At 40.0% G+C, this 11,832-nt stretch overlaps 1 protein-coding gene across 37 annotated transcripts in view; it reads left to right on the forward strand.

Annotated features, from left to right (window-relative positions):
* Window positions 1-11,832, forward strand: part of LOC309665293 (uncharacterized protein) — a 325,697-nt gene that overhangs the window by 90,800 nt on the left and 223,065 nt on the right. For 22 of the 37 annotated variants that reach the window (XR_014266316.1, XR_014266317.1, XR_014266318.1 and 19 more), the window contains 3 exons: window positions 5,773-5,896; window positions 8,863-8,938; window positions 11,463-11,697. Coding sequence is in view for 4 of the 37 variants with exons in the window: in XM_082478930.1 (XP_082335056.1) it covers window positions 5,773-5,896; window positions 8,863-8,938 (200 nt within the window). In the remaining 33 variants the exon portion in view is untranslated. The remainder of the gene's footprint in view (window positions 1-5,772; window positions 5,897-8,862; window positions 8,939-11,462; window positions 11,698-11,832) is intronic. The other 15 variants (XR_014266305.1, XR_014266306.1, XR_014266310.1 and 12 more) reach the window with 1 other exon arrangement.

The raw sequence follows: 11,832 nt of genomic DNA on the forward strand, positions 1-11,832 counted from the left end.
CTGATTGCTGTGGGTAGGACTTCCAAAACTGTATTGAATAATAGTGGTGAAAGTGAGCAACCTTCTCTTGTTCCTGATCTCAGAGGAAATGATTTCAGTTTTTCACCATTGAGAATGATGTTGCCTGTGGGTTTCTCATATATGGCCTTTATTATGTTGAGGTAGCTTTCCTCTGTGTCTACTTTCTGGAGAGTTTATATCATAATTGGATATTGAATTTTGTCAAAAGCATTTTGTGCATATATTGAGATTATCATATGGTTTTTATCCTTCAATTTGTTAATATGGTGTATCACATTGATTGATTTGTGTATATTGAAGAATCCTTGCATTCCTGGGATAAACCCCACTTGATCATGTTGTATGATCCTTTTAATGTGTTGTTGGATTCTGTGCTAGTATTTTGTTGAGGATTTTTTCATCTATGTTCATCAGTGATATTGGTGTGTAGTTTTCTTTTTTTGTGACATCTTTGTCTGGTTTTGGTATCAGGGTGATGGTGGCCTCGTAGAATGAGTTTGGGAGTGTTCCTCCCTCTGCTATATTTTGGAAGAGTTTGGGAAGGATAGGTGTTAACTCTTCTCTAAATGTTTGATAGAATTCACCTGTGAGGCCATCTGGTCCTGGGCTTTTGTTTGTTGGAAGATTCTTAATCACAGTCTCAATTTCAGTGCTTGTGATGGGTCTGTTTATATTATCTATTTCTTCCTGGTTCAGTCTCAGAAGGTTGTGCTTGTCTAAGAATTTGTCCATTTCTTCCAGGTTGTCCATTTTATTGGCATATAGATGCTTGTAGTAATCTCTCATGATCCTTTGTATTTCTGCAGTGTCAGTTGTTACTTCTTTTCATTTCTAATTCTGTTGGTTTGAGTCTTCTCCCTTTTTTTCTTGATGAGTCTGGCTAATGGTTTATCAATTTTGTTTATCTTCTCAAAGAAACAGCTTTTAGTTTTATTGATCTTTGCTATTGTTTTCTTTGTTTCTATTTCATTTATTTCTGCTCTGATCTTTATGATTTCTTTCCGTCTACTGACTTTAAGGTTGTTTGTTCTTTCTCTAGTTCCTTAAGGTGTAAGGTTAGTTTGTTTATTTGAGATGTTTCTTGTTTCTTGAGGTAGGATTGTATCGCTATAAACTTCCCTCTTAGAACTGCTTTTGCTGCATCCCATAGGTTTTGGGTTGTGTTTTCATTGTCATTTCTTTCTAAGTATTTTTTGATTTCTTCTTTGATTTCATCAGTGATCTCTTGGTTATTTACTAGTGTATTGTTTAGCCTCCATGTGTTTGTGTTTTTTACAGTTTTTTTTTTTCTGTAATTGATATCTAGTCTCATAGCGTTGTGGTTGGAAAAGATACTTGATACAGTTTCAGTTTTCTTAAATTTACCAAGGCTTGAATTGTGACCCAAGATATGACCTATCCTGGAGAATGTTCCATGAGCACTTGAGAAGAAATTGTACTTTGTTGTTTTTGGATGCAATGTCCTATAAATATCATTTAAGTCCATCTTGTTTATGTGTTATTTAAAGCTTGTGTTTCCTTATTTATTTTCATTTTGGATGATCTGTCCATTGGTGAAAGTGAGGTATTAAAGTCCCCTACTATTATCATGTTACTGTCAATTTCCCCTTTTAGGACTGTTAGTATTTGCCTTATATATTGAGCTGTTCTTATGTTAGGTGCATATATATTCACAATTGTTATATTTTCTTGGATTGATCCCTTGATCATTTTGCACTGTCCTTCCTTGTCTCTTGTAACAGTCTTTATTTTAAAGTATATTTTGTCTTGTATGTGTATTGCCACTCCATCTTTCTCTTGATTTCCAGTTGCATGAAATATCTTTTTCCATCCTCTGATTTTCAGTCTGTATGTGTCCCTAGGTCTGAATTGGGTCTCTTGTAGACAGCATATATACAGGTCTTGTTTTTCTGTCCATTCAGCCCGTCTAAGTGTTTCAGTTGGAGCATTTAATCCATTTACATTTAAGGTAATTATCGATATGTATGTTCCTACTACAATCTTAATTGTTTTGGGTTTGTTTTTGTAGGTCTTTTCTTTCTCTTGTGTTTCCTGCCTAGAGAAGTTCCTTTAGCATTCGTTGTAAAGCTGGTTTGGTGGTGCTGAATTCTCTTAACTTTTGCTTGTCTGCAAAGTTTTTGTTTTCTCCAGCGAATCTGAATGAGATCCTTGCTGGGTAGAGTAATCTTGGTTGTAATTTTTTCCCTTTCATTACTTTAAATATGTCCTGCCACTCTCTTCTGGCTTGCAGAGTTTCTGCTGAAAGATCAGCTGTTAACCTTATGGGGATTCCCTTGTATGTTATTTGTTGCTTTTCCCTTGCTGCTTTTAATATTTTTTCTTTGTATTTAGTTTTTGTTAGTTTGATTAATACGTGTCTCAGCATGTTTCTCCTTGGGTTTATCCTGTATGGGACTCTCTGCACTTCCTTGCCTTGATTGACTATTTCCTTTCCCATGTTAGGGAAGTTTTCAACTATAATCTCTTCAAATATTTTCTTCTGAAAATATTTCTTTTTCTTTTTCTCTTCTTTTTCTGGGACCTTTATAATTCGAATGTTGGTGCGTTTAATGTTGTCCCAGAGCTCTCTGAGACTATCCGCAATTCTTTTTATTCTTTTTTTTTTATTCTGCTCTGTGACAGATATTTCTACTATTTTATCTTCCAGGTCACTTTTCCGTTCTTCTGCCTCAGTTATTCTGGTATTGATTCCTTCTAGAGAATTTTAAATTTCATTTATTGTGTTGTTCATCATTGTTTGCTCCTGAGTTCTTCTAGGTTCTTGTTAAACGTTTCTTGTATTTTCTCTATTCTATTTCCAAGATTTTGGATATCTTTACTATCATTACTCTGAATTGTTTTTCAGTTAAACTGCCTATATCCTCTTCATTTTGTACTTTACTCTTTCATCTCCTGCATATTTCTCTGTCTTCTCATTTTGTTTAACTTACTGTGTTTAGGGTCTCCTTTTCACAGGCTGTAGATTCGTAGTTCCCATTGTTTTTGATGTGTGCCCCTAGTGGCTAAGGTTGGTTCAGTGGGTTGTGTAGGTTTCCTGGTGGAGGGGACTGGTGCCTGTGTTCTGGTGGATAAGGCTGGATCTTGTCTTTCTGGTGGTCAGGGCCACGTCTGGTGGTGTTTTGGGGTGTCTGTGAACTCAGTATGATTTTAGGCAGCCTCTCTCCTAATGGGTGGGGTTGTGTTCCTGTCTTGCTAGTTGTTTGGCATGCGGCGTCCAGCACTTGAGCTTGCTGGTCATTGGGTGGAGCTGGGTCTTAGAATTGAGACAGAAGCTCTGGGAGAGCTCTCGCTGATTTATATTACGTGGGTCTGGGAGGCCTCGGGTGGAGCAATGTCCTGAACTTGGCTCTCCCACCTCGGAGGCTTAGGCCTGACACCAGGCAGGAGCACCAAGACCCTGTCAGCCACATGGCTCAGAAGGAAAGGGAGAAAAAAAGAAAGAAAAAATAAATAAAATTAAGTAATTAAAATAAAAAATATATAAAAAGAAAAAGAGAGCACCTGAATCAATAAACAAATCCACCAATGATAACAAGCGCTAAAAACTAAACTAAGATAAATATAAAAATCAGAAACAAATCAGTCGCAGACAGCAAAACCCAAGTGTACAGTTGCTTCCAAAGTCCACCTCATCAATTTGGGACAATTTGTTGTCTATTCAGGTATACCACAAATGCAGCGTACATCAAGTTGATTGTGGGCATTTAATCTGGTGCTCCTGAGGCTGCATGGAGAAATTTCCCTTTCTCTTCTTTGTTTGCACAGCTCCTGGGGTTCAGCTTTGGTTTTGGTCCCATCTCTGCATGTAGATCACCCTCAGGCATCTGTTCCCCACCCAGACAGGAGGGGTTAAAGCAGCGGCTGATTAGGCCACTCTTGCTCACTCAGGCTGGTGGGAAGAAGGGGTATGGTAGTCATAACTGGAATGTGGGGTGAGCCTCTGGTAGCAGAGGCTGGCATGACATTGTAATAACCTGAGGCATGCCGTGTGTTCTCCCAGGGAAGTTGTCCCTGGATCAAGGGACTTTGGCAGTGGTGGGCTCCACAGGCTCTCAGGGTTGGGGGAGTGTGTTGATAGTGACCTGTGCTTGCACATAGGATTCTTGGTGGCAGCAGCATCAGTGTTAGCATTTCATGCCTGTCTCTGGGGTTCGAGCTGATAGCCACAGCTCGCTCCCGTCTCTGGAACTTGCTTAGGCAGTGCTCTGCCTTCTGTGGGCACACAGGGAAGGAACCTCTCTCCTCGTGCACCCCGAAACAATGGTCTCTTGCCTCTTCGGCAGGTCCAGACTTTTTTTCCTGTCTCCCTCCCAGCTAGCTGTGGTGCACTAGCCCCCTTCAGGCTGTGTTCACACAGCCAACCCCAGTCCTCTCCCTGGGATCTGACCTCTGAAGCCGGAGCCACAGCTCCCAGCCCCCACCTGCCCTGGTGGGTGAGCAGACAAGCCTCTCAGGCTGGTGAGTGCTGGTCAGCACTGATCCACTGTGCGGGAATCTCTCCGCTTTGCCCTCAGCACCTCTGTTGCTGTGCTCTCCTCCGTGGCTCCGAAGTTTCCCCCGCCCATCCCCTGTCTCCGCCAGTGAAGGGGCTTCCTAGTGCGTGGAAACTTTTCCTCCTTCACAGCTCCCTCCCAGAGGTGCAGGTCCCGTCCCTATTCTTTTGTCTCTGTTTTTTCTTTTTTCTTTTGCTCTACCCAGGTATCTGGGGATTTTCTTGCCTTTTGGGAAATCTGAGGTCTTCTGCCAGCGTTCAGTAGATGTTCTGTAGGAGTTCTTCCACATGTAGATGTATTTTTGATATATTTGTGGGTAGGAAGTTGATCTCCACCTCTTACTCCTCCGCCATCTTGAAGGTCCCCCCCATCTTGGCTTCTTTGTACAAATAATTTTTTTTCCTCCAGCTGCTTTTAATATTTTATATTTTTCACTGGTTTTGATCAATTTGTTTGTGATGTGCCTTAGTGTAGCTTTATGTTTCTTATGCTTGAGATCACTAAGCTTCATGGATGTATGGATTTACAGTTTGAAAAACTTTCACTCATTATTTCTTTAAATTTTCTCCCCTACTCCCTCACACTCCTGTAAGAACTCCAATTACATATTTATCTGACCACTTGAAATTGTTGTACCATTTGCTGTTCATTGCTAATTTTTCCTCTGTTTTTTTCCTGTCTTTTCTGTAGAAATGTATAATGTGCTGTTTAATCCCATCCATTTTATTTTTTATATCAAGCATTGTAGTTTTTATCTACATCTAGAAGTTCAATTTGAATCTTTTGTTTTATCTCTCATGCTTGTACTTAACTTTTTGAATCTATGGAATACAGGGATAATGACTGTATGGAATACAGTGATAATGACTGTATTAATACCCTTCTAACACCTGTGTCAGATTAGCAACAATTTAAAAAAAATTTTTTTTCCAGACATGCCATGTGGCTTGTGGGATTTTAGTTCCTGACCAGGGATCGAACCCAGGTCCTCCGCAGGGAGAGCATGGAGTCCCAACAACTGGTCTACCAGGGAATTCCCAGGTTATCAACAATTTTAACTGATTTATTTTGTTCCTCATGGGTCCCATTTTCTTGTTAAATCTGGTCATTTTTAATTGGATTCCAGACTTGCTGGGTGGTGGATATTTTGTAGACATATAAATATTCTTGAGCTTGGTTCTGAGATGTATTTATGTCATTTGTAAACTGTTTGATCTTTTTGTGTTTTGCCATTAAGATTTGTTAAGTGAGATGAGAGGAAGGCTCATCTTCGGTCTATCTTATACTGAACCAAGGGCCAGCCATGACCAAGCACCTCCACCTAAGGGAGCAGCACCAATTTCGTCAGGACTTTCTGCCAGGTAGGGACATACTCCCTTGCTCTCTTGCTGTGACTCCATCTAATAGGCTCCCCACACCAACCCTGAACACAAACCCAAGAGCAGAGTAGAGGGATTTTTATTTCTTTTTCCCTGCTGTCAATCCAGCATCTGGAAGAACAGGTGTCACACAACAGGTTATAAGAATTACAAAGAATAAATAATAAATACACAGAAAAGATATTTTATATATATTATGTATATAGTATATGATTATATATACTTTATCTCTATTATTAATCTTTATGTTAAAGTCTATTATGACTTATTTAATATAGCTCCACTGGACTTTTTGTGCTCATTATGTTTAATTCATTATAAGGTGTATAGGTTTGCTAGGTCTGCCATAACAACAAAGTGTAGACTGGGTGTTTAAGCAAGAGAAATTTATTTTCTTACAGTTTGAGAGGCTAGAAGTTCATGATCAAGGTGTCAGTAAATTGGTTTCTTCTGTGGCATCTCTGCTTGGCTTGCAGATGGTCTCAAGCCAAGGAGAGATGAAATATATTTGACATATAACATTGAAATATATTTGACATATTTTAATTGAAATATATTTCAATTTTAATTGAAATATATGACATATAATATTGTGTAAATTTAAGGTGTAAAACATGTTGATTTGGTAGATTTAGGTATCGTAATATGATTGCCATTGTAGTGACAATTAGCACCTTGATCATGTCATGTAATTATCATTTCTTTTTGGGGATTGTGATAATTAAGATCTAGTCTTTTAGCAAGTTTGATGACTATAATACAATACTGTTGTTTATATTCACTATATTGTGCTTTAGATCTCTGGGACTTTTTTAGTGTTGCCCTCTTATTGTGTCTTCATATGGTCTTTCTTCTGTATGTATGCATTCCTTGTGTCTCCTTGTGTAGCCAAAGCTTCTTATAAGAACACCAGGTAGAATGGATTAGAGCTTACCTTAACAGCCTCATTTTAATGTAATTACTTCTTGGAAGGCTCTAACTCTGAATATAGTTACATTCTAAGGTACTCAGGGTTAGGGCTTCAACATATTGATTTGAGGGGTTGGGCACAATTCAGCCCATAATAGAAGTACAAATAATGATAAATGTTGAAAATCAGTGGCTTGTCATTATGTGCATGAATATCCAAGATCATTAACATTAAAACTAGTTGAAAAAATAAATCAGAGAATAAAGCAGAAAACATTGTTACTATATCAAAACCAACAACTTTCCCATGTGCAAATAAATACATATTATACCATATGTGAAAATGTTTCATTTACTATAAGAATCAAATTGAAAGAACTTAATCAATGTTTGCCTATATGTATATCTATATATAGAAAACTATCAAACTACATAAGGGATCTAAAGGAGAGTGAGATATACAGTGGCCAGAAGTATATTATTGGCAGACTGGATAATGTCATTATTTTACCATTGTAAAAATATTATGTCTCACTTCAATTCATAAGTATGATGCTAATCAGAACCTCAGCATGATTATTTTTAGAGATTTGGCCCTAGAAAGTTATACTGTTTCTCTTGATGAATAGCTTGTGAGAATAGCTAGGGAAATTCTGAAAATTGAGTCAAAAGATATGATTATCATAGTTAAATCTATAAGAAAGCTAAAGTAATGAACACACTGTGTAAATGGTGCATTGATAGATAGACCAAGGGAACAACAACAACAAAAATCTATCAATAGATCCAAATATATAATGGAATTTTATATGTAATATAAGTTGGTTTTCAGAATAATACAAAGGACTCTGGTCTCAGAACCTATTTGTATAAAAAATTTGGAACTTGTAACTCTCACACATACAGTAAGAAAATGCCCAATGGAAATATGTAGATGTAAATCATCTATTCGATTAGCCTCTGTAATAACTATTTATCAAAGAACAGTGAAATCCTGTATTGGAATAGGGATGAGGGGAGTGGAACTCTCATGTAATGTGACCCAAATGCCCTTCTTGACCAAACTTCAGTCAGGTTCCTCTAAACCCTCTTTTAGACTAAGCCTTGACCTTAGCATTCCATATCCATCCCATCCTTGACAGGTGTACACAGTCCAGTTTTAGCAAGAATCCTGCTAAGTCAGTTTAGATAGAATCTTCATCCTTGAGCCTCATCCCTCACCTTTGACATCTAAGCACTTGGCCTCTCTTTAGCAAGAATCTCGTTAGGTCAGGTTAGTAAGAATCCCTTTACTTTTGAAGTCTCCTTGTAGTCATTGTCCATCCACATATTCCCTCACTTTGCTCATCAGCTATAAGTCCCCAGCTTTCTTTGCTGTATTTGGAGTTAAGTCTGATCTCTCTCCCCTATTGTAATTTTCTTGAAAAAAGTCTTACTGTTTTACTAAGTGTCAGAAAGGCTTTTTCTTTCACAAATCCTAGTGGGAGTATAAATTAGCATAGCTTCTTTGATGGCCTATTGTTAACATCTCCCAACTTTTACGTATCTATTTTAATTTACCAATTGTATATTTTGGAATTTGTATTGCAGAAATAATGCAAATATGCAAAGAAGTATAGACACAAATATTTACTGCATATTTACAATAATGAAATTTGGAAACAAACTAAACATCCATGTAAAAGGTTTTTATTAAGTAAATCATATACGCCTCCAATAAAATATCATGCAGCCAAGAAAAAGTATGATGTATGTATGGTCAGGCCACTCAAAATGCCTGTTCTCTTGCTCTTTGTACATCTCCTGCTTGACCAGTGCTTGCTTCACCTACACCCTACTCAGAAGAGTAACCTTCCTGCATACTTGCCCCATGCCCCAGCCAATGACTGTTCTAGCTTTAGAGCAGAACATCTCCATGCTGATAGCTTATCAAAGGGATGGTGAGAATCATGTAGCTCTGTTGGTTTCCCTGGTAACTGATGAACCAATCTGAGGTCAATTCCCCCTATAACTGGTATCTTCCCCCCAACCCCTGCTAGGGAAGACTACTGCCACGTCCTTCCTGTGGTCTGCTGCACAGGGTGGGATGTCACTCAAGGACCACACTTCAGACATGTAAGATCCTCCATCCATTAAATCGTTGATGTCTCTGTCGCTGATTTTGGGCTCTTTTTTCATTCTTTCAAGCCTCTGTGTTGCAGCCCAACTATGTAGTTTTAAATAATTTGACTTGATAATATGACTACACTTTAATTGAGTCAAAATGAGTTGTAAATAAGTGGAAAAAAGAAAAGCTCCTATTTGAAAAATGTATTTGTGTAGTGGACTGCACTGAATAAAGTTGAGGCTAATGAACATTCGTTACATTTGGGAAGGAGATGCAGAGTGGAAATTTCCTCCAATAATCCCATCAAGCACTATGCTTTTGATTAAACTGACCCTGTGTTTTTGTATAATTTAAAACAAACTGTTGAAATATATTTATATACAATAAAGAACACAGAAAATATTCCATAAAGTGTTGAAGGAATAATGATTTTTCAACAGCCTTGCTCAGGTCAGAATTGGAGGTGTATGAAAAAAAAATTTGCAAACAATATTGAGTATTTTGCTAGGCCTATGTCATGAGGAGGGCCATCTGGTTTGCATAAAACAAACATGGTATGGCTGTCAGTTCATTATACTTTCATATTTACCTTTAACGTTAGGAGTTCATGGATTTTTACATAGGAAATGATTGCCAAATGCAAGTTTATGTACCTGATGCACAGTGAGGCCAAACAAAATCGTCGAAGTTTGGAGCAGGTAAAGATTTATTGCAAAGACCAAGCAAGGAGAACTGGTGACTCGTGCTCAAAAGACCTGAACTCCTGGATGATTTTTGTGGAAGAGTTTTTATAGTAAAAATTTGGGGCGAAGCCTATAGGATGTGTGACTTTTGTTGGTAATGAGGTGACTGGGTGGTGTTTAGGAATATTGTACTCAATCTGAAGTTACCATCCTCCAGCAGAGTGGGAGTTTTAGATCCTGCACATATTGTTATGCATAACAAGACACATACATAGATATTGCTATGTATATCCCTTGAGGAGGAAACAGGTCCCCGTTTTATAGCTACCCTATTGTTTTTGACTGCCCCTCCTTTGTTTCTGTATTTTCTCTTCTTCCTTATTAGTAACTGTCTGAATCTGTCCTTTGGAACTCAGCGACAACAGTCTAGGAGCTGAAACCTTTTTCCTCCAAAGAAGCAGAGGACAGGGAAAGGCTTTTGTATCCAGAAAGGCCCTGCAGCATCCTGCTTGGTTTGAAAATTGCAATAAATGAAAAAAGAAGTCTGTTCCATTATGACTAAACCAGTGAACTCACTTTTGAGAAAATACGCTATTTGTCCTTCACAAAGGATGCCCCCTTGATGCCAAGTAGGTTAATTAATGCAGAGACGGAAAATTCTATTCCATTAGGAGGATATTTTCTCGGGACTATCAGGATCTAGCAATTTGGAGAATATGATTTCAGCTACGAGCTTTCCTAGTTTTGCCCTGGGACCCAGGTATACAGATGGCTTAAGAGCCACAGTGTGGACATGATCTTGGAGAGGCAGCAGTGAGTGGTGGCATGAAGTGAGATCTTAATTCCCTGCCCAGGAATTGAACCTGGGCAGCCTGGATGAAAACCAGGAATCCTAGCCACCACACCCCTGGCTCTTGCCCCCAGTGAAAAATGCATTGCTCACGGAGGCAAAAAGTGTAAAAACAGGTACAAAGTTTATTATTAGAGACATAGCACACAGAGAAACAGTTTGTTTAGTTAAGACAGAAGCAAGGCAGAGATGCACATCTGGATAGAGAGGGTGTGGGCGTCCCCCCTAATGAGGAGGAGTGCAGTAAAAAGGTGGTTAAATCATTTATACAGGGCAGTTCTTCTGGGTCTTTGTGTACCTTTGGCCAATTATCTGGTTTCTTCTTCTACACCTGACCTGCCCTAGGACCCTCCCCAATATGCCTGTGCAACTTTTTTCCAAGATGGATTTCAGCCCAGAGGCCTATGAGATGGCCTTAGCATCACATATTATGGGCTGGTGTGCCCTCCTTTTTGACCCCCAAGGAACCTTTCTGCACATGTGCAGTGTCTCCCTTGCCCCAAGGATGGGAAATATATGACCTCTTGATCCTTTGCTCAAACAAGGGTTAGCCCCTCTCTATTCCTGCCATGACTGTTATCTTAAGGTGTTCACAGGAGACAAAGCCTGGGTATTTACCCTGTTTCTGCAGTTACTTCCATTTCAGAGAGCAAACAGGAGGCTGATTTTAAATGTCTAAACTGAAGCCCATCTATCTCCTGTCTCAGCAAATGTAAACAGGAGACTAAGTTGTAAGCGTCGGAAGCCCACTTTTTCCTGCCCCATGAAATGTAAACGGGAGGTTAGTTGTGAATGCCTGCCTTGGGGCCCCTCTATCTCCTGCCTCAGACACACACCCAATCAGGGGTCTCAGGGCACCCAGGACCCTGGGACAAGCATTTCCCCCCGTATTTCTACTCTGAAGTACTAAATTGATTGCTTGGTTCACAGTCAACCCAGGGTGCAGGGGGCCAAGGGAAATGTAGTCTTTCTCCCTCTTACTGTCTTCCTGGTCTTTAGCGGCTTCCTCTGCGCATGTGCAACGTAGGGTCCGCCTCATCCCTTCCGCCTTCATAGGCCTCGAGGTGAGAAGAACCTGGAGCTTTGGTCGTGGCAGGTGCAGGACTTGCGTGGCCTGAAGCTTTGCTGAGAGCGGCGTTCTTGTGGCGGGGGCGGAAGCGGGACGTCTCGGGCCGTCCTCTGGCGCAGGCGCACAGCAGTGCCCGGGTCTGGCCTGGACCTCCGCCCTGGGAAGGTGGGTGGGGCGATCCCGGTTCGGGCCTTGTGGTCTCGGGGGCCAGTGGAGCTGAGACCCGTTAGGAGAGGGGACGGTGCGTGTGGGGACGGAATGCCCGGCCCCGCCCGCATCTGACGGGGGGACGCCGGGGCG

This window comes from Balaenoptera physalus (genome assembly GCF_965194825.1).
Source record: "Balaenoptera physalus genome assembly, contig: SUPER_7_unloc_4, whole genome shotgun sequence".
In the NCBI taxonomy this organism is placed as follows: Eukaryota; Metazoa; Chordata; class Mammalia; order Artiodactyla; family Balaenopteridae; genus Balaenoptera; species Balaenoptera physalus.